The sequence below is a fragment of the Mauremys mutica genome, chromosome 17 (genome assembly GCF_020497125.1).
Source record: "Mauremys mutica isolate MM-2020 ecotype Southern chromosome 17, ASM2049712v1, whole genome shotgun sequence".
In the NCBI taxonomy this organism is placed as follows: domain Eukaryota; kingdom Metazoa; phylum Chordata; order Testudines; family Geoemydidae; genus Mauremys; species Mauremys mutica.
Window position 1 is genome coordinate 10,983,764 of NC_059088.1, and position 21,410 is coordinate 11,005,173.

Genomic DNA, 21,410 nt, shown 5'->3' on the forward strand with positions numbered 1-21,410 from the left:
GGTTGGTCCAGTTGCTGCATCTGTCTAGTCTCAGTTTCCTTACCCCCCAAAATCAGGATAATAATGGTGCCCTGGGCTACTTACATTATAAACTCTTAGGGGCAGGGATGGTCTCTCGCTGTGTCTGAGCAGTGCCTGGTACAACGGGACCCTTGTCTCTGTCGAGGTCAGTCAGTGCCACATGATTATAACTTCTTAATAACGATGTTATATTAAAGGTAACTTGTTCACTCCAAAGCCAAAAACATCTGATTGTGAAATTCCCTGTTTACAAGCTTTTACTTGAAATAGATTTTCATGTGTCATTTTTGTCTCTGCTACTTTTTTTAACAAAGGGCCACTAACAACTAAGACTCATTTGTGTCCAGTAAAGAATCAGTTTTCACATCTGGCTTTCCCCTGGAAGGCCCAGATTGCAGCTGGTTTCTGGGCAGGGCCGGGCATAACTCAGCCCCAATTCCAGCTGGGGCAGGGCCTGTTTCTCGCTGCGTATGAGCAGCACCTGGCACAATAGGGCCCTTGTCATAAACATACAGCTAACGGGAGGATAAAATCCCTTCTTTACCTCTAAGGGTTTAAGAAGCTCAAATAACCTGGTTTGCACCTGATCAGAAGGACCAATGGGGAAGGAAGATACTTTCAAATCAGGGGGCGGAGGTTTTGTTTGTATGTAAAAGCAGCAAAGAGTCCTGTGGCACCTTATAGACTAACAGACATTTTGGAGCATAAGCTTTCGTGGGTGAATACCCACTTCGTTGGATGCATGCGACGAAGTGGGTATTCACCCACGAAAGCTCATGCTGCAGTACGTCTGTTAGTCTATAAGGTGCCACAGGACTCTTTGCTGCTTTTCCAGATCCAGACTAACACGGCTACCCTCTGATACCTGTTTGTGTGTTCCCTTGGGATGCAGAGGGACCAGGGCAGGAAAAAACCTCTCCTAAACCCCTACCTGAAATAAGCATCTCAGGTTACAAAAATTGTAAGTAAAGGCAAGGAAACGCTTTAGATTATCTATTTATTTTAGCTTGTGAATTTTCCCTGTGCTAAGATTGAAGTTTATTCCTGTTTTTTGTAACTTTGCAGTTTTGCCTAGAGGGGAATCCTCTGTGTTTTCAATCTTATTACTCTGTAAAATTACCTCCCATCCTGATTTGACAGAGGGGCTTCTCTTACTTTTATTCTTTATAATAAAGTTCTGCGTTTAAGAGCCTGATTGGTTTTTAGTGTCTTAAAACCCAAGGATCTGGTCTGTGCTCACCTTGTTTACCCATTTGGTTGGTATATTATTCTCAAGCCTCCCCAGGAAAGAGGATGAAGGGGTTTGGGGGGATATTTTGGGGGAACAGGAACTCCAAGTGGTCCTTTTCCTGAATCTTTGTCTAACTCCCTTGGTGGTGGCAGCAATACCGTCCAAGGACAAGGAAGGATTTGTGCCTTGGGGAAATTTTTAACCCAAACTGGTAGAAATAAGCTTAGGGGTCTTTCATGCAGGTCCCCTCATCTGTACCCCAGAGGTCAGGGTGGGGAGGGAACCCTGACAGCCCTGATCCCAGCTGGGGCAAGGTCTGTCTCTTGCTGTGTCTGGGCAGCTCCCAGCTGTCATGGACTCACAGGACTCATCCTCGCTAACAGTTAGCCAGTTTTAAATCTGGGTCACGGTGTGATGGAGTCGGGGGGGGGGTTCTTGGTTTTTCTGTGTTTTCCAGTGGGTTGCATTCAGAGGGAGGGGGACTCAGTGTCCCCAGGTGTTACTGGTTTAACGAGGGGAGGGGCGAGGGAGTTTGTTGTTACAGAGGACCGGAGAGGGAACTTGAGACCCCGGCCGATGGCCTGGAGGATGGAGACTCCAGCGACTGGTGACCTGGTGACCTGGAGACGCAGCTCAGGAGTCACAGCTGATTCTGGCCAGTGGGAGGACAATGGGCTGTGAAAAGAGGACCCCGGTGACCAGACCAGCTGGTTTCAGCCAGAGGAGGGCTGAGAGGAGAGGATACCCAGGCCATCCTTCGGGGGGTGGAGGCCCCTGGAGTCCAGAGCGAGGGGACTCCCTGAGGGGGCCCACGGCGAGAGACAGACGTGCTGAGGCTCAGAGAGGTGCGGCTCCAGGAGGTGGAGGGGCCTGACCCCGGGAGAGAGTGGACCCCCGAGAAGGGCTGTCGCACTGAAAGGGGCACCCCCCACAGACCATATGGGGCCACGAGTGGGCACAATCTGTGAGCCTGTGTCACACAGTAATTTTGTATCCTTCTAGTTTTTTAATCAAAATGTTATCTGGTGCCAAGTGAAACTTCCTACGGACGGCGATGGATATTATATCACCGCCACTGAACATAATCATCAGGGTCTACCCAGCCATCAACGTCATTGACAACTTACTGTCTCCCCCTGGGTACGGCTTCAACAACCTGCTGAGCTGAATGTATTCGCTCAAGATTGACAAAACAAAATTCCTCACAATACATCGAACCCTCAAATCTAGGTAATTCATGTTACCAACTTCTCACTCTCTCCATATACCCCTCTGCATTTTCAGGGTTACTTGGGGGGTCCTCTATGGGACCATCAGCGTCATCTTCTACGTCAGAAGCTATTTGAGAGTCAGACTTCGTGGGGCCTCTGCGAGGATCATGAGGAGCAGACGGGGACTCCTCTAGAGAGTTGTCTGGGGTATTTTCTAAATCAGACTCTGTGTGAGAGTCACCACCACCCCGCAGGTCAGATTCTGCCTCCCCATTTTCAGATGAGCCTCCACTAGGGAGCATCTCTTTTTGTGTTTTTTTCTCCTTATTTCTTCTTTAGCCTTTTTCAAAAATTTTACAGCAATCCTGGCCTGGAACTTTTGGGCAGCCCTCTGTTTACCCCCCAAGCGCTGTCCCCCTTTTGCTTACACCGGAGCTGACGTGTACCCTTGAGGGTGCCCCTTTTACCCAGGCCCCTTTCCACTACTCGTCACACCAGCTCAGAGCCTCCCTTTGGAAAAATTGAAGTATTTTTCCAAAAGTCACCAGCAAGAGCTTTTGCATTTTTTGATCTCGTTTCCAGCCCTCCTTTCTTTTAGACCCCCTAAGGACACAGCGTCCACCAGTATTCTGAATGAAGCATCCTACTTTTCTGAAATACAAGCATATGTGGGAGCTGTGATGAGCTTATGGTGTTGGGAGAATGGTTTGTCAGTCCTTGTTTTTTTATTCACAACCCCTAAGGCGCGTGTTCTGGGTGTGTGAATGTGGGCGTTTTCACTCACAGTTTTCTCAGGGCTTGGTGTGGTGGTGGCCACTGAGGAACTGGAGATGTATTTGCTTGGTTGGTTTTTACCACAGTCTTTTGTTTTGTCCTTGGGTTTGACGTATAGGAGGTGTGGACTGTCCTGAGGCTTCACCTGCACTCTTGTGCTGTGTTGTATTGGTGTCGTTAAAGGTCTCAAAGCAGATTCCTGGTTCTTTGGCTGTTCTGGTGAAGGTGTCCCTGTAGCTCCAACTACAGCATTGTCAGGAGAGCTGCACATGCCTGATTAAGGTGAAAAACTTTTTACAAAACTTAACGTCACCAACGTTCTCACTCACACCTATGTATTTGCTTAATATACAAAACTGGGTGGATAAAAATCAATGATATTTTTTTAAAAATAAAAAAATTGGATTGTTTTTATTTTAATTGGATTTTTTTATATTTTTTTCCTCAAAAGGCATTTTATCTAAAAATCATTTTAATTAAAATACATTATAGCACCAAAATATCTCATCATGGAATGGGGATTATAAATTCTAATTCTATAGTATGAGTCAATATATTCATGTAATGTTAAGAAAAGTTTTGCAAATGAGTTCCAATAACAAATGGCATTATTATTAGTTAAATTGGAAAAGATGGGGATCAATATGAAATTGAAAGGTGGCTAAGGAACTGGTTAAATGGGAGACTACAACGGGTCATACTGAAAGGTGAACTGTCAAGCTGAAGGGAGGTTATTAGTGGAGTTCCTCAGGGATTGGTTTTGAGACCAATCTTATTTAATCTTTTTCTTACTGACCTTGGCACAAAAAGTGGGAATGTGCTAATAAAGTTTGCGGATGACACAAAGCTGGGAGGTATTGCTAACACAGAGAAGGACCGGGATATCATAGAGGAAGATCTGGATGACCTTGTAAACTGGAGTAATAGTAATAGGATGAAATTTAATAGTGAAAAGTACAAGGACATGCATTTAGGGATTAATAACAAGAATTTGTGTTAGAAGATGGGGACTCATGAGTTGGAATTACCAAAGGAGGAGAAGGATCTTGCAGTACTGGTTGATCACAGGATGACTATGAGTCGCCAATGTGATATGGCCGTGAAAAAAGCCAATGTGGTCTTGGGATGCATCAGGCGAGGTATTTCCAGTAGTGATAAGTGTTAGTACCATTAAACAAGGCACTGGTGAGACCTCATCTGGAATACTGTTTGCATTTCTGGTCTCCCATGTTTAAGAAGGATGAATTCAAACTGGAACAGGTTCAGAGAAGGGTTACTAGCATGATCCGAGGTATGGAGAACCTGTCTTATGAAAGGAGACTCAAAGAGCTTGGCTTGTTTAGCCTAACCAAAAGAAGGCTGAGGGGAGATACGATTGCTCTCTCTAAATATATCAGAGGGATAAATACCAGGGAGAGAGAGGAATAATTTAATGTGGCCCAATGTGGACACAACAACAAATGGATATATCCTGGCCATCAGAAAGTTTAGACTTGAAATTAGATGAAGGTTTCTAACCATCAAAGGAATGAAGTTCTGGAACAGTCTTCCAAGGGGAGCAGTGGGGCAAACGACATATCTGGCTTCAAGACTAAACTTGATAAGTTTATGGAGGGGATGGTATGATGGAATAGCCTAATTTTGGCAATTAATTGATCTTTGACTATTAGTGGTAAGTATGGCCAATGGTCTGTGATGGGATGTTAGCTGGGGTGGGATCTGAGTTACTACAGAGAATTATTTCCTGGGTGCTGGCTTTTGAGTCTTGCCCACATGCTCAGGGTTTAGCTGATCACCATATCTGGGGTCAGGAAGGAATTTTCCTCCAGGGCAGATTGGCAGAGGCGCTGGGGGGTTTTCACCTTCCTCTGTAGCATTGGGCACGGGTCACTTGCTGGAGGATTCTCTGAACTTTTATGGCATGTCTACGCTACGAAATGAGGTTGAATTTATAGAAGTGGGTTTTTAAAAAATCGTTTTTATACAGTCGACTCTGTGTGTCCCCACACAAAATACTTTAAGTACATTAAGTCGGCGGACTGCGTCCACAGTACCGAGGCTTGCGTTGACTTCCCGAGCGTTGCACTGTGGGTAGCTGTGGGTAGCTATCCCACAGTTCCCACAGTTGCTGCTGTCCATTGGGATTCTGGGTTCAGATCCCATTGCCTAATGGGCAAAAACAGTGTTGCGGGTGGTTCTGGGTAAATGTTGTCAGGCCCCCATCTCCTTCCCTCCCTCCATGAAAGCAATGGCAGACAATCATTTTGCACCTTTTTTCCTGGGTTACCTGTGCAGACGTCAGACCACGGGAAGCATTGAGCCCGCACAGCTCACCATCACCGTACGTCTCCTGGGTGCTGGCAGATGTGGGACAGCATTCCTACACAGCAGCAGCTCCTTGCCTTTTGGCAGCAGATGGTGCATTACAACTGGTAGCCGTCGTCATCGTATTCCTGGGTGCTTTTTTAACTGACATTGGTGAGGTCAGTTATAGGTGCCTGGGCAGACTCCTTCTGCTGAGCACCCAGGAGACGACAATGGCTAGATTAATCATTAAACACGCTTGCCTTTAAACCATGTGTAATATTTACAAAGGTACATTCACCAGAGGGCCCTTCTCCGCCTGCAGGGTCCAGGAGCACGCCTTGGGTGGGTTCGGGGGTTACTGGCTCCAGGTCCAGGGTGAGAAACATATCTTGGCTGTTGGGGAAACAGGTTTCTCCACTTCCTTGCTGTGAGCTATCTTCAATCTCTTCATCATCATCTTCCTCGTCCCCAAAACCCACTTCCTTGTTGTGTGATTCTCCATTGACAGAGTAAAAACACAGGGTTGGGGTACTGGTGGCTGCACCCGCCAGCATGGCATGCAGCTCAGTGTAGAAGCGGCATGTTCAGGGATCTGATCCAGAGCGGCTGTTTGCCTCTCTGGTTGCATGGTAGGCTTGTCTTAGCTCCTTAATTTTCATGCTGCACTGCTGTGAATCCCTGTTACGGCCTCTGTCCTTCATGCCCTTTGAGACTTTTTCTAATGTTTTGGCATTTCATTTACTGCAACGGAGTTCAGCTAGCACGGATTCGTCTCCCCATATGGCGAGCAGATCCCGTCCCTCCCGTTCGCTCCATGCCGGAGCTCCTTTGCCATCCTGGGACTCCATCTTGGTTACCTCTGCTAATGAGATCTGCACTCACCTGCACCTTGCCACGCTGGCCAAACAGGAAATGAGCTTCAAAAGTTCGCAGGCCTTTTCCTGTCTACCTGGCCAGTGCATCTGAATTGAGAGCGCTGTCCAGAGCGGTCACAATGGAGCACCCTGGGATAGCTCCCGGAGGCCAATACCGTCAAATTGCATCCACACTACCCCAAATTTGACCCGGCAAAGCCAATTTCAGCACTAATCCCCTCGTCAGAGGTGGAGTAAAGAAATCGATTTAAAGAGCCCTTTAAGTTGAAAAAAAGGGCTTCGTCGTGTGGACGGGTCCAGGCTTAAATCGAGGTAACGCTGCTAAATTCAACTTGAAGTCGTAGTGTAGACCAGGCCGAAGTCTTTAAATCATGATTTGAGGACTTCAATAACTCAGACGTAGGTTAGGAGTTTGATACAGGAGTGGGGGAGTGAGATTATGTGGCCTGCGTTGTGCGGGAGGTCAGACTAAATGATCATAATGGTCCCTTCTGAACTTAAAGCCTATGAGTCTATGAATCTATCTGTCCTTTGTGTCCCCTCTGACTGGAACCGGCTGGTCAGGTCACTGCGGTTCTCTCTCCACAGCCCATTGTTCTCCCACTGGCCAGAACCGCCTGTGGCTCCCGAGCTGGGCCTCCCACTCACCAGGTCACCAGTCACTGTGGTATCTGTTCTCCAGGCCATTCGCTGTCCCCCTGTAATGACAAACTCCCTCACCCACCACCTCGCTAAACCAGTAACACTCAGGGAAACTGCGTCCCACCTCCTCTGCATGCCAACCATTGAAAAAACAAAACAAAAATCCCTGTTTCATCACACCCGCTCACCTGCTCTCTGGGGCCAATCGGCCGGAGGTGGAGCAAAGTCACCAACTGAAAACTTCCTGTTGTATGAGATCCGCTAAGCAACCAGCCTCCCAGCACAGCCACTGATGCCCACATGCAGGGGCACAGAGCTGATGTGCCACTGGCCTGGGGCAGACCGGGCCAGGGTGGGAGACTTGGGAGGGCCCAGCCATCAGGGCTGGCCTCTATGCATCCATCTAGGGGGCGCTGCATTTCCTTTAGTTATAGGTTTTTCCCAGACACCTCTGCAGCTCAGCACAGTGTGAGGGATCCCTGTATAAACAACCCCTGAGCCCCAACCCAGATTCAGCTGCATCTCAGCTCTTCAATCAAAGGCTGGAGTCAGCAGCCCCTGGAATCCACCTGCCTTTCCTGAGACCCGCTGCCCCAGCTCTGATCACTAGGGAATCCTCAGTGACCTGGGACCTGGGAGGTGTTTGAGGAACCGAGAGACAGAAAACAAACGTCTGCGCTCAATAGACCAGTTCTGATCTTCTGACGTTTCCCCTGCTAGGAGACCCCAGAGGGGAAATACCCATGTCCCATTCCCCCTCCCCACAGCCCACCCCCTATGGTGGGGTCAGAAGCTGCCTGTGTTAGGGACAATCTCTCTCCTTGCATCGATAGCACCAAGATCAGGGGGGAGGGATAGCTCAGTGGTTTGAGCATTGGCCTACTAAACCCAGAGTTGTGAGTTCAATCCTTGAGGAGGCCATTTAGGGAGCTGGGGCAAAAATTGGTCCTCCTAGTGAAGGCAGGGGGCTGGCCTCAATCTTTCAAGATCCCTTCCAGTTCTAGAAGGTTGGTATATCTCCAATTATTATATTTATTATGAGATCTCCAGCCACTGGAGCCAGGTTGTGCAAGACGTTCTAGGGACGTGTTTCTCAAATGTGGCTTTTCCTGCAGCCAGAGCCTCCCCAGTGGTGATTGGGGGGTGAGGGGGCAAAGCAGAGGCCCCTCTCCCAGGCCCACCAGCAGGGGTTTGGCCCTGCCCCATCTGGAGACACAAACACTGGAGGAGCAGGGGGCCACTGAGTTCCCCACCTTCCCGGGGGTGGTGGGGTCGGTCTTCAGCCCTGGGGGGGTGGGGTCCAGCTGTGGGGTTTGGGGCTCTAACTCATAGTCCATCCCTGGGCCCCATCCTGTGGGCTTTGGGCTCTTTCTCATGGCCACTCAGTGGTGAGCTCTGGCCCTGGACCCTCGCCATGCAGCAGTAGGTTCTGGCCCAGGCTCACCCCCCAATGACCCACAGCTCCCACTGCCTCTCCAAGCCCCCCATTCATCGCCCCTGGCCCCCACTGCCTCCCTACCCACCTCCCCATCCGGGGCTTAATTTTTCCCCTTCACTTCCGGGCTGAGTCAGTCTGCTGGGAGAAGGGACACGTGTATGTTTGTCTCTTTTCCCAGAAGACTTAGGAGCTAGCTGGGAGGCTGGAAAAAGCTCAGGGGCCGACTCTGTGGGTGCTCCCGTGGTGGAACACCCATGGGAAAAAATAGTAACAAGAACAAAAGACAGGAACGTTCAATGCCCCTTATTTGTGTCTCTATTCTGTACAGGTCCAGGAAAGAATAGCGAGAACTAAACATTATTTTATTATTGAGTCTGCAAAACCCCCTAAATAAATGAATGACAGCTAGGTTGATCAAGGGTAGGGAGGAGCCCGGTTCTGTTGGTCGCAACATGATGCTCCTGGGAAATGTTGGCAGGATGAACCCAAAGTTTCATGGCAAAGCCCCCTGTTTATATATCAGAGGGGGAGCCGTGTTAGTCTGGATCTGTAAAAGCAGCAAAGAGTCCTGTGGCACCTTATAGACTAACAGACGTTTTGGAGCATGAGCTTTCGTGCATCTGACGGACATGGATCTGTGCATATTTCTTTGTTTTTCCTAAAGTTAATTCAGTATTTTAGGATTTAGCATTTTTTATTTAGGAAGGATTCTCTGAGTGGCGCCAGTGAGCTCTTTGCAGCTGTCCCACCCCAGAGGCGAACGCATCTCAGCTGTAGGTAAGTGATTAGGATCTGCAGCATGTACAGTGTGATAAGAGGTGCAAACTGCTAGTGTTAAAATATTGTTTTGTAACTGGAGACAGCAGAAATAAAGGGTTAGAGCGGATGCAGGGGCTGGGCACCCCCCCCCCCGCCACTACTGGGCTCTGTCCCTGGCTCTTGGAGGTGAGGGGGGTCTGGCAGGTTAGAGCAGTGGGGGCTGGGAGCCAGGACTCCTGGGTTCTATCCCAGCTCTGGGAGGGGAGCAGGGTCTATTGGGTTACAGTGGCGGGTGGAGGCAGAGAATCACGACTCCTGATTTCTGTCCCAGCTCTGGGAGGAGAGTGGGGGTTTAGCAGGGCTCAGAGCCAGGACTCCTGGGTTCTATTTCCAGCCCCGCGAGCAATATGCAGCCTGCCCCTCCTGCACGGAAGCCACAGGCAGTGACAGCCAGAGAGAGGGGAAGTTGGCAGATGCTGATTCAGGGGTTTCTGAGAAAGCATCTCCCCCCAATGGCCCCTGCCAGCGCCCACTTCAGCTTTCAGGTTCCTGCGCATGCTGCTTCCCCAGGCTTCGAGTCGGGAACCCGGGCTGCAGGGTCGGAGAGCCAGGTGCTGAGCCCCCCTCTGCAGGTGTAGGGGTGAGTGGAAATGAGGGGGAGGGAGCTGGATGGTCTGTGGAGACTGGGGTGCCCCTCAATTCCGACCCGCAGCCCCTTGCTATCCCAGCCCTGGGCTCCCCGCCCACACAGATCTGCCGTGGCCCCTCCAGCCCAAGCAGGGTCCCGCCCCAGGGCTCCCCATGGGGGACCACGCTGGAGGCGGTGGCTCCGGGGGCCACTTACAGGAGGGGTTTCCCCAGCTCCCATCTCTCAGCCTCCTTCCTGAGAATATCTGAGGGCATCAGAGGGATGATGGGAAATGGAACTGCCGGGAGTTTCCCCTTCCCCACATGGGTGGTTTTGGGGGGCAAGGAGGGCAGGTATTGCAGAGGGGGCAGTTATAGATATCCCAGGTTGAGCACATACGTGCAAACTTCTCACCAATAGTTCAACTGTGCTCACTTCTTTGTGCTGACCCAGCTCCATGGGGGGCAAAGTGGGGTGTATGTGTGGGGCATAGACCCCCTGGGGCTCCCAGATACTCTACAGGGGCAGGGCAGCCCCCCAGGGTTAGGGGTGGAGTCTGGATCTCTCGGGGCCGGTCCCTTCCCCTCCAGCCCTGGGCAACGGGGCCCGACCCACCCTGCTCTGGCAGGGGATGGGTCATGGGCCATGGGGGATCCAAGCTGAGACCCGCCCAGCTCACTGCAGTGGATGGGGGAGAGGGAAGGGGGGAGTGAGAAGCCTGTACCATTTTAACAGGTAAAGACGGGGGGAAAGGTGTGAGTGGCCCAATTCAAATGTGAGGAGGGGAAGGCGGGAGTGGGCCCCACCATTCTCACAAGAATGAAGAGGATGGAGGGTCCCTAACACTGACAATGAGGAGACTCCCAGCTGCAGGAGGAGCAGGGTTGAGCGGGGGAGGGGGGAATGCAGCTGTGGGGCAGAGAGGGCAGCGTTAGCGCCCCACCCTGTCTGCAGAATTCACTGTGCGTTGTGTGAAGAAATACGTCCTAACATTTCTTTTAAACCTGCCGCCTATTCATTTCATTTGGGGACTTCTAGTTCCTGTGTTATGGGAAGGAGTAAATCATACCACCATATTTACTGTCTCCACACTAGTCAGGATTTTATAGACCCTATCATATCCCCCCGTAGTGGTCTCTTTTCCAAGCACAACAGTCCCAGTCTTAGTAATCTCTCCTTCTATGAAAGCTGTTCCACAGCCATAATCATTTTTGTTGCCCTTTTCTGAATCTTTTCTAATTCCAATTTGAGATGGGGCCTCCAGAACTGAATACAGTATTCAAGATTTGAGTGTTACTATGGATTTATATAGAGGCAATATGATATTTTCTGTCTTATTATCTATCCCTTTCTTAATGATGCCCAAAAAATTCTTTTGATGACCGCTGCACATTGAGTGGGTGTTTTCAGAGAACTATCCATAGTGTCTCTCAGATCTCTTCCTTGAGTGTTAACAGCTAATTTATACCCCACCACTTTATATGTATAGTTCGGATTATGTTTCCCAATGTGCATAACTTTTCATTTATTAGCATTGAATTTCATCTGCCATTTTGTTACCTAGTTACCCAGTTTTGTGAGTTCCCTTTGTAGCTCTTTGCGGTCAGCTTTGAACTTAACTATCTTGAGAAGTTTTGTATCATCTGCAAATTGTTCCACCTCACTGGTTACCCCTTTGTCCAGATCATTTATGAACATGTTGAACAGCACTGGTCCCAGTACAGACCCCTGCGGACACCACTATTCACCTCTCTCCACTGTGAAAATTAGCCATTTATTCCTGTCCTTTGTTTGCTATCTTTTAAACAATCACTGATCCAGGAGAGGATCTTCCCACTTATCCCATGACAGCTCACTTTGCATAGGAGCCTTTTGGGAGGAACCTTGTCCAAGGCTTTCTGAAAATCTAAGTACATGGACTGGGTCACCCTTGTCCACATACTGTTGACTCCCTCAAAAAATTCTAGGAGTTTGGTGAACCATGATTTCCCTTTACAAAAACCATATTGAGTCTTCCCCAACAAATCTCTGCATCTGATCAATCTGCTCTTTGCTATAGTTTCACTTTACTATAATTTCAACCATATTGCCCATCACTGAAGTTAGGCTTCTTGGCCTTCAATTGCCAGGATCACCCCTGGAGCCTTTTTTAAAAATTGGTGTCAAATTGGCTCTCCTCCAGTCATCTGGTACAGAAGCTGATTTAAATGAGAGTTAGTAGTTCTGCAATTTCACATTTGAGTTCCGTCAGACGTCTTCTCCAGCTTCCTTATGAGAATGTCATGTGGGACTGTGTCAAAAGCCTTGCTGAAATCCAGGTATGTTATGCCCACTGCTTTCCCCCAGCCCCCAACCAGTAACCTTTTCAAAGAAGGAAACCAAGCTGGTTTGGCAGGATTTGTTCTTGGTAAATCCATGCTGGTGATCACCCCTTCGTCCTCACAAATTGAAGGTTTTATACGTTGTTCTAGTGGCTTTCCAGGTGTCGAGATCAGGCTCACAGGTCTATAGTTTCCTGGCTCCTCCCTTTTCCCCTTTTTAAGATGGCCCCTCTGTTAGCCCTTCGCCCATCTTCTGGGACCTCTCCTGGCATCCACGAGTTTTCAAATATTATTGCCAGTGTCTCCAAGATTTCTTCGACTAATTCCTTCAGCCCCCTGGGTTGAACAGTTTCCTGCCCGACTGATCTGAATTCATTCAAATTGTCCGGAACATCTCTGACGTGTTCTTTACTGATCCGGATTTGCAGCCTTTCTCCTTTGTTGTCCATGGTAACTTCACTGGTTGCCTGCTCACATGTTGTTTTACACTGAAGCAAAGCAGGCACTGAGCAGTTCTGTCTTCTGACCATCTTCTCTCACCAGATCAGAATTTTCTGGCCGCTCTCATGATTCTTAGAGGAAAATCTCAGCATTTGTCACCAATATAAGGATTTTTTAGCCCACGATCTCTCAGGATCGTCTGGTGATTTGGGATTTTCTGAGGAGGGGGAGGTCACTGCGCTGCCAGCAGCCCCAGATCAGCCCATTGCAGAACCCAGCAGCACTGATGGTCCCCCAGGCAGATCTGTGCCCCCCAAACAGCCTCTGCTCTCACACTTCCCACTCCGCGTCTGTCTCTAGGTCAGTCCCAGCCGGCGCTCCAGCCATGGGCAGAGCCCTGATGCCACAGCAGGACGCTGGGGAAAGGGAGCTCCCGCCTCAGGGGCCCCCCTGGAGAGCAGGGGGTCCTGCCACACTGAGGGTCCTGATCCTCGCCCTGCTCTGGAGGGGTAAGTAAGCAGCACCTGCAGCCCCAGTGCAGCGGGAAGGGCAGAACCTGCGCTAAGCAGGGCCAGGTCTGTCCCAGGACTTGGAAGGGAGACTGGCCAGAGGGGGAGGGGAGCCCAGTGCCTGAGTGCGGTGCTAGGGGCGCTGAGTGACAGGGAGTGGGGGCAGGGGGTCGATGTAGGGAGGAATGGAAACTAAACGGAGTGAGAATTGGTTGAGGACCCAGGGCTGGGCTCGCATGGGGCTGCAGGTCGGGAGTGATGGGCATTGATAGATCTCGAGGGGGAGTTGGGCTGAAGTTAGGGCTTTTACTGGCCTTCCACTGCTGGGATCACGCACAGGACCGTCTGGTGATTTGGGGTTTTCTGTGTGTGTGGGAGGTCCCTGCGCTGCCAGCAGCCCCAGATCAGTCCCCTGCAGGGCCCAGCAGCACTGATGGTTCCCCAGGCAGATCTGTCGTCCCCAAACAGCCTCTGCTCTCACTTCTCACCCCCCGTCTGTCTCTAGGTCTGTCCCAGCCCAACGCCCCAGCCATGGGCAGAGCCCTGATGCCACAGGAGGATGCCGGGGAACGGGACCTCCCACCTTAGGGGGAAGGGCAGAACCGGCGCTAAGCAGGGCCAGGTCTGTCCCAGGACTTGGACAAGAGGGGGAGGGGAGCGCAGTGCCCCAGTGCGGTGCTCGGGGGCACCAGGTGACAGGGAGCGGGGGCAGGGGGTCGATGTAGGGAGGGATGGAAACTAAATGGAGTGAGAAATGGTCAAGGACCCAGGGCTGGGCTCGCAGGGGCTGCAGGTCGGGTGTGAGGGGCACCGGCAGAGCTCTGGGGGCAGGGCCGGCTCTAACATTTTTGGCGCCCCAAGCAAAAACAAGGAGCGCTACCCCCCTCCAAGCATCACGCCACCCAAGGCCCCGCCCCCGAGCGTCACCCAAGCCCCTCCCCCCGAGCATCGCCCCGCCCAGTCCCCACCCCGAGCGTCGCGTCGCCCAAGTCCCCGCCCCCCGAGCATCGCGTCGCCCAAGTCCCGCCCCCCCGAGCGTCTCGTGGCCCAAGTCCCGCCCCCCGAGCGTCGCTTCGTCCAAGTCCCCGCCCCCCGAGCGTCGCGTTGCCCAAGTCCCCGCCCCCCGAGCGTCACGTCGCCCAAGTCCCCGCCCCCCCAACAGGGCACCCTGCCTCCTAAGCCCCGCCTCCCCCCACCACCGCCTGGCCAAACAAAAACAAACCCCGAGTGCCGCCCCCTCCCGTGCTTGGTAGGCTGGTGCCTGGAGACGGCCCTTTCTGGGGGGAGCTCAGGGTGGGGCTCTGCTCTCTGTGGGCCCCACTTCGATCCCTCCCTGCCCCCTGCAGGGTCCCTGGCCCAGCTGCCCGGATTTACCCTGACGGTGCCGCAGTCGGTGTCGGTGCAGGAGGGTCTCTGTGTTCTCGTCCCCTGCACCTTCACGTACCCAGCCTCCTTCGACACCGACAATCCCTCGGCCCCGCTCTATGGATACTGGTTCAAGGAGCCTGGTACTGTGGGCCAGGATCGTCCCGTGGCCAGCAGTCTCTCCAGCCTGGGGGTGTCGCAGGAGACCCAGGGCCGGTTCCGGCTGACGGGGGATCCAGCGCACGGCGACTGCTCCCTGCAAATCAGTGATGCCCGACGGACGGATGCAGAGAGATATTTCCTTCACATCGAGAAAGGCCTGTTAGATCACACTTACCGCTCCAATTCCGATGGCGCTGACCCTGCGCTCACGATCTCCGTGCACGGTAAGGGCAGCCGCAGTCACCGCTTGTGAGGGTTCCCCCCACTCTGAACTATGGGGTACAGATGTGGGGACCTGCAGGAAAGACCCCTTAAGCTTATATTTTACCAGCTTTCGTTAAAATCTTCCCCAAGGCACAAATCCCTTCCCTTGTCCTCTGGCGCTATTGCTGCTACCACCAAGTGAGTTATAGAAAAATGCAGGAAAAAGTTAACTTGGAATACCTCTCCTCCCAAAATATCCCCCAAACTCCTTCACCCCCTTTCCTCTGGAGCCTTGGGAATAATGTACCAACCAATTGGTTAGCAATGTGAGCACAGACCAGACTCTGTCTTCAGGACACTAAAAATCAATCAGGTTCTTAAAATTAGAACTTTATTTATATATATAAAAAAAGAATCACATCTGCAAAATCAGTTTGGAAGGTAACTTCACAGGGTAAATAAAAGATTTCAAACACAGAGGATTCCCCTCCGGCTCAGCTTCACAGTTACAAAAAGCAGGAATCAAACTACATCTGTAGCATAGGAAAATTCACAAGCTAAAACACAAGATAACCTAGCGCCTTTCCTTGCCTACTTCCAATGTATGAGGTTTTAGATCTATTATTCCAGGTATATTTGCAGGAGATGTAGTACCTGCTCGGTCTCTCCCTCTGTCCAGAGAGGGAACAAAAAACAGACCAACAAACAAATCCTCCCCCCACCCCCACAGATTTGAAAGTTTCTTCTTTCCTCATTGGTCCTTCTAGTAAGGTGCCAACTAGGTTATCTGAGCTGATGAATCCCGTACAGGGAACGCGATTTAGTACAGCTGCCAATGAGGGATTTGATGCTACTGCACACAGAGAGTTGTTACTCTTCCCTCTATATTTATGGCACCGCTCATCAGCCCCCCTGAGCCAGCCAGTCCCCACCCTGGGGCCAGATCAGGGATGGTGCCCCCGGAGGGGAAAGGCCACGTGTCCCCGAGTGATTCTCTTCCCTCTCTCCGTGTCTCAGGGCTGATGGAGGAGCCAGAGATCCAGATCTTGCCGGCGCGGGGGCTGCCAGGGACGCTGCTGGCAGGGGAGCCGGTGAATGTGACCTGCACGGCCCCTGGGCGCTGCTCCGGGCCCCCTCCCCGAGTGACCTGGACGGGGCCATTCAGCGACACAGCCCAGAACGTCTCAGCCCAGCTGGGGAACGGCACCTGGGCCCACAGTTCCACGCTCAGCTTCACGCCCGGCCTGGGGGACCACGGCAAAAAGCTCGTCTGCAGCGTCACCTACAGGCCACAGGGACCTTCCACCCGCAGAACCGTCCGGCTCCATGTTGGCTGTGAGTGACCCCCCCCAGCCCCTCCACACCAGCCCCCAGCCCCCTCTGCTGGGATCCCCCCCCGGGCTCCCCAGCCCTGCCCTCCAGCCCCTCCCCCAACTCAGCCCTGTGCTGGGATCCCCACCCCCCACCAGGCACCCTCAGCCAATTCTACTCCAGGCCCCTTCACCCCACACCGTGCAGCCCCTTCTCCCTTGGGATCTTCACCCCTTCCTGCCCCACCCTTGGCTATGGCTCTGCCCTCCCATCCACAGCCCCAGGCCCTTCTCTTCTGGGATCCTCTCTACCCCCTACCTGCCCTTCCCCCAGAATCTTCCTGTGCTGAGATCCACCCCCACATTCCAATCCCCCCCTTGCTGGGATTCCCCACCTCACACCAGCCACCCCAGTTCCCCCTGAGATCCCTCCCCCCAGGCTGTCCCACCGCGTCTCCACATCCCTCCAATTCCTGACGGGATCGGTGGATGCTCTATATGGGGTAGAGGGTTAACAGGACCCAGTCACTGTCTGGCAGTAAACATGCTCTGGGTTAGGTACCCAGATACCTCGGGCTGCCCTGCTCCGGGGCAAACCCCCGTTAAATGGCCTGCAGATCCAGGGAAGAGGGGAAATCAGCAGCTGCCTTTGCAAGGTGAAGGATCAAATCAGGCATCACTGTGAGGACGGCCCTTGTTCCCTCAGCCGGAGGGAGATTTAACAGGAACTTGTCCCCAGTTCCCCACATGTGTCTGAGCCCAGGCCCCAGCCCGACCCCGAACGTCTACACAGACCTCGGAGGAAACGTCCGTGCTGCAATCAGAGACCCGCAGCCTGAGCCCCGCGAGCCCAACCCAACGGACCCAGGCTCTGACCGTCGGCGCCTCGGGGCTTTGAGGGCAGCGTGGATGGAACCTGCCAGGCCTGGCCAGATGGTACCAGCGTCCGGCTGTTCTGGGTTTTGCTTTTAGCCGCCCCTCTGGGAGCAGCCAGTCTGCAAAAACCCAGGCCTGGCCGGCCAAGCCAGAAGGCAAAAGGAGAGGGCTGGGGAGAGACGAACCGAGGGGGGAAGGCAAGGACCCATGACGAGGGTGTCTGATGTCCCTGGTCGTGGCAGGGTTGGGGGTGAGAGTGGTGTTATTTAGACTCCTGGCTCTGTCCTGGGAAGGACACGTTTGGGGAGCAGGACGCTAAATGCCCAGGCACCTGGCAGACAGTGGCGCTGGTGGCACTTGCTCAAGTACCCAGGCTGAAGCAGCCCGGCCCCTCGTTAGTGACTCTGCCAATTAGGCCATTTTTTGACAAACCAGTTTGGTCCCTTGGGTTTCCATTTCCCACAGTTCTGGTTCCCCGGCGCGGCCCTAACCCGGCCCCTGGGTTCCGTTGGACGCCTCTTGGGTGGGGCTCAGTGGGGTCTGTCGCTTCCCTTCCCCACCCACGTGTCTTGTGTCACCTCAGGGACTTTCCCGTCCCCCAGCAGAGCTCACAGCGAGGGGCCATGTCTAGGTTCTGTGATCACTAGCGACCCCACCCCCCGGTGCTGTCCAGCCCCCCTGATCTCCCCTGTCTGGTTTGTGTTACAGACCCGACCAGGCCTCCCAAGACGACTGGTAACCATATCAGGAACGGACACCCCAGTGAGAGGCCGCGCTGCGAGCCCCGGGAATCAGCGTTCGCCTCCTAGTCACGCTCTGACCACGCTCAGGGCCAGGCACCAGGCTCAGCTGAGCCAGGCTGGTCCGTGCCCGGAGGGGAGGGCCCGAGACAGCCTCAGGACTGTGGAGAGGGTTGTGAAGGGAGAGAACCCGGTTCCATCTGTCTCCAGCCGGCGGGGCAGCAATAGGGGGCGCCGGGCGGCAGGGAGGAGATGGGTTAGGAACTGATCTGTGTGATGGAGACCTGCTGCCATGCAGGGCCGGTGCAAGGTTGTTTTGCGCCCTAGGGGAAACTTCCACCTTGCGCCCTCACCCATCCCCGAGCCCCCGTCATGAGGTGCCCACCCTGCAGTAGCTCCCCACCTCCACCCTGATGTGCCCCCCCCACTGTAGCTCCCCACCCTCCACCCTGAGGCACTCCCGCTGCCCCAGCTCACCCATGTCCCACCTCCTGCCCGAGCACGCCGTCGCTGCTTCACTTCTCCAACCTCTCAGGATTGCAGGACCAATCAGCTTAGGTGCCGCAAGCCTGGGAGGTGGGAGTAGTGAAGCAGCCACAGCGTGCTCGGGGAGGAGGTGGGGCAGGGGTGAGCTGGGGCATGGATTTCCCTGCATGCTGCCCCCCCCCCTCTTTCTTGCTGCAGGCAGCCCTCCCCGCACTCCCCTGCCCCAGCTCCCTCTGCCTAAATGCCAGCGGCGACTGGGGCGGCCGAAGATCCGGCTGCCGTGGTCGCTGACAAAGAAAATGCCACCCCCCAAATCCTAGTGTCCTAGGCAACCGCCTAGGTCACCTAAATGGTTGCAACGGCCCTGCTGCCATGGAAAGGCACCGAGATTGTGCACCCACCCCAGAGCTGGCTACGTCCCCACGCTGGGTGAGGGGTGTCTGTATAGTCACCAGTGCTGTCCAGCCTTCCTTGATCCCCCCTGTCTCGTTTGTGTTACAGACCCGACCGGGCTCCCCAACACCACTGGGACCCTGACCAGCAACGGACTGGAAGCCCCGAGAATCAGTGAGCACATCCTAGTCACGCTCTGCCCGCACTCAGGGCCTCACCCCAGGCTCAGCCGGACCAGGCTGGTCTGTGCCCAGAGGGGAGAGCCCGAGGGAAGCCATAGGATTGTAGGGAGGGTGGGGGGGGGAGCAGGCCATGTTCTCTCTGCTTCCAGACCCTAGGGTGGCACTAGGGGGCGCTGGGCAGTGGAGAGGAGATGGGTCAGGGATCGATCTCTGCAACGGAGACCTGCTGCCATGGAAAGTCACCAAGATTGTGCTCCGACCCCAGAGCTGCTACGTCTCCACATTGGGCGAGGGCCAGGGAGGGGCCGGGCGCCTGGAGCTGCCGAATCTCAGCAGAGGGGACGCTGGGGAGTATCGGTGCTGGGCCAAGAATCCCTTTGGGTCGGCCAGCCAGGCCCTGCGTGTGCACGTGCAGCGTAAGGCGCTAGGGGGCGCTGTGCCAAACAGAGCAGAGCAGGGCATCAGTGGGGCGAGCTGTGCTGCTGGGAGTGGGGTGGAGAGTCAGTGGGGGGCACTGTGCTGGGGGGAGGGGGGAGAGGCTCACAGCTCACGGCCCAGGAGGGTGATTCCCCTCGGTTCCTCTGCTCTGTCATGAGCAGCCCCCCCGCGCTGGGCTGGGGGGGCGAGCCAGCTGTGACAGGAGCTTCCCAATGTGACGGCTGAGGATCGGAGGGTGTACGGGTGCTGGGCCCAGAGAGAGGAGAGCTCTGCCCATGGGATGATCAAGCTGCTCGTCGAGTGTGAGTGAGGTTTACTCGTGGGACTCCCTGCCACGGGTGTGAGGGGGTTAAATAACAGGACTCCCTGCCACTGGGTGTGAGTGAGGTTGAGCTGGGAAGCTCCCTGCCCCTGAGTTTCTCTCTCTGACTATTGTCGCTGTGTCTCCTGCTCTCCCCAGGCAGTCCCTGGCCGGGGACCGGGCTGAACTCGTCCTGCCAACGCCAGGGGCTCGGTATCAGCTGCAGCTGCTCCCTGCACTCCCACCCCCCACCCAGGCTCCAGTGGCAGGTGGACGGGGTGTCCCTGGCTGGGAACGGCTCACGGGGGGCCCTGCACGTCAGCTTCTGGGCCCAGAGGGACGAGGCCATCAGCACCTTGAGCTGGAAGAGGAGTGGGGACGGGGCGGGCTGGCTGGTTCGGGCAGGGATTTCAGGGATCTATCCCAGACTCTCAGCTTGTTCCGTTTCCCACAGGTGGCCTCATTCGGGCATTTATTGAAATCAGCTGCAAACTCGTCTTCGCGGCGACTGGATTCTTCCTGGCGTATTACCTCACCCTGCTCTATTACAGACGGTAACTCAGCTACCGACCCACCCACCAACCTACCCAGGCACCCATCTACCCCCCTACCCATATACCTACCCACCAATCTACCCACCTACCTACCGTCTATCCACCCACCCACCCAACTCTGTCCCTATACACCCATCTATGCATCTATTCATCCCCACCCACCCACCTATCTATCCAGACTGCCAGCCACATAAATACCCCAGAATCTTTCTCTCCCAGGAGACCCTGCTGCTGTCATGTAAGCAGAAGGAAGGATAGGTGGGGAGACCAAGAATCCATGATGGCCGACCCACCTACCGACCTTCCCACCCACCGACCCACCCACCGACCTTCCCAACTACCCCTCCTCTAGCTACCTACCTACAAACTCACCCACCCACTCACCTACTCACCCACCCACTCACTGACCTACCTATGTACCCATTGACCCAGCCATCTACCTACTACCCCGCCTAGCTACCAACCCACTGACCCAACCACCCACTGACCTACCCACCTACTGATCTACCAACCTACATACCCACATAGCTTCCATCTATCTACCTACCCAACTACCTATCCACCCACCTATGTACCCATCTACCCACCTAACACAGGGCCTACCTACCTATTCACCCACCCATCTACCTATTCGCCTACCATCCCACCCACCATCTATCTATCTATCTATCTATCATCTCGACTGCCAGCCACTGACAAACCCCATAATTTCTCTCTCTCAGGACACCCTGCTGCTCTCATGGAAGCAGAAGGAAGGACAGGCCGGGTGACAGGGAATCCACAGTGCCCGAGTCCGGCGTGTAGATCGGGCCATTCTTTAGCCACCGAAGAGCCAACAGGGAATTAGAAACTCAAGGGACTGAGGAAACAGAGAACGAAGGCTCAGATGGGGGACAGTCACCCCGGGTGAGGCCAATGGGCCCTGTTGCCTCCCCGGTGTTTAATTTGTATTGAAAGAGATGCCAGAGCTCAGCTGTGACTCAAATTAAGCCCTGGCAGGGAGGCCTGATACTGGCGGGGGCTGGCTGGGCACCCAGCTCTGAAGGCAGCGCCACCGCTAGCAGCAGCGCAGAAGTCGGGGGGGCCTTGCACATGGGGTGTTGCCACCCTCCTGCGCTGCTGCTGGGGCTTGTGGTGCCTGGTGCTCGGCATGTGGCTCAAGGCTTCGCGCTGTCACACGTGGACTGCATCTCACCAGAGCCCACGGCCTCCTGCAGCCCCCTGGCCACTCCTGGCTCAGCT

The 21,410-nt window shown here is 54.0% G+C and overlaps 1 protein-coding gene across 1 annotated transcript in view; it reads left to right on the top strand.

Moving 5' to 3' along the window:
- The first annotated feature begins 9,802 nt into the window (after nucleotides 1-9,802).
- LOC123351979 overlaps nucleotides 9,803-21,410 on the top strand; it is a 46,025-nt gene continuing 34,417 nt past the window's right edge. Inside the window, exons 1-8 of the mRNA XM_044991663.1 lie at nucleotides 9,803-9,898; nucleotides 13,009-13,157; nucleotides 14,504-14,908; nucleotides 15,906-16,223; nucleotides 17,783-17,836; nucleotides 18,802-18,867; nucleotides 20,069-20,168; nucleotides 20,891-20,934. Coding sequence (XP_044847598.1) covers nucleotides 13,034-13,157; nucleotides 14,504-14,908; nucleotides 15,906-16,223; nucleotides 17,783-17,836; nucleotides 18,802-18,867; nucleotides 20,069-20,168; nucleotides 20,891-20,934 — 1,111 coding nt within the window. The 5' untranslated portion in view covers nucleotides 9,803-9,898; nucleotides 13,009-13,033. The remainder of the gene's footprint in view (nucleotides 9,899-13,008; nucleotides 13,158-14,503; nucleotides 14,909-15,905; nucleotides 16,224-17,782; nucleotides 17,837-18,801; nucleotides 18,868-20,068; nucleotides 20,169-20,890; nucleotides 20,935-21,410) is intronic.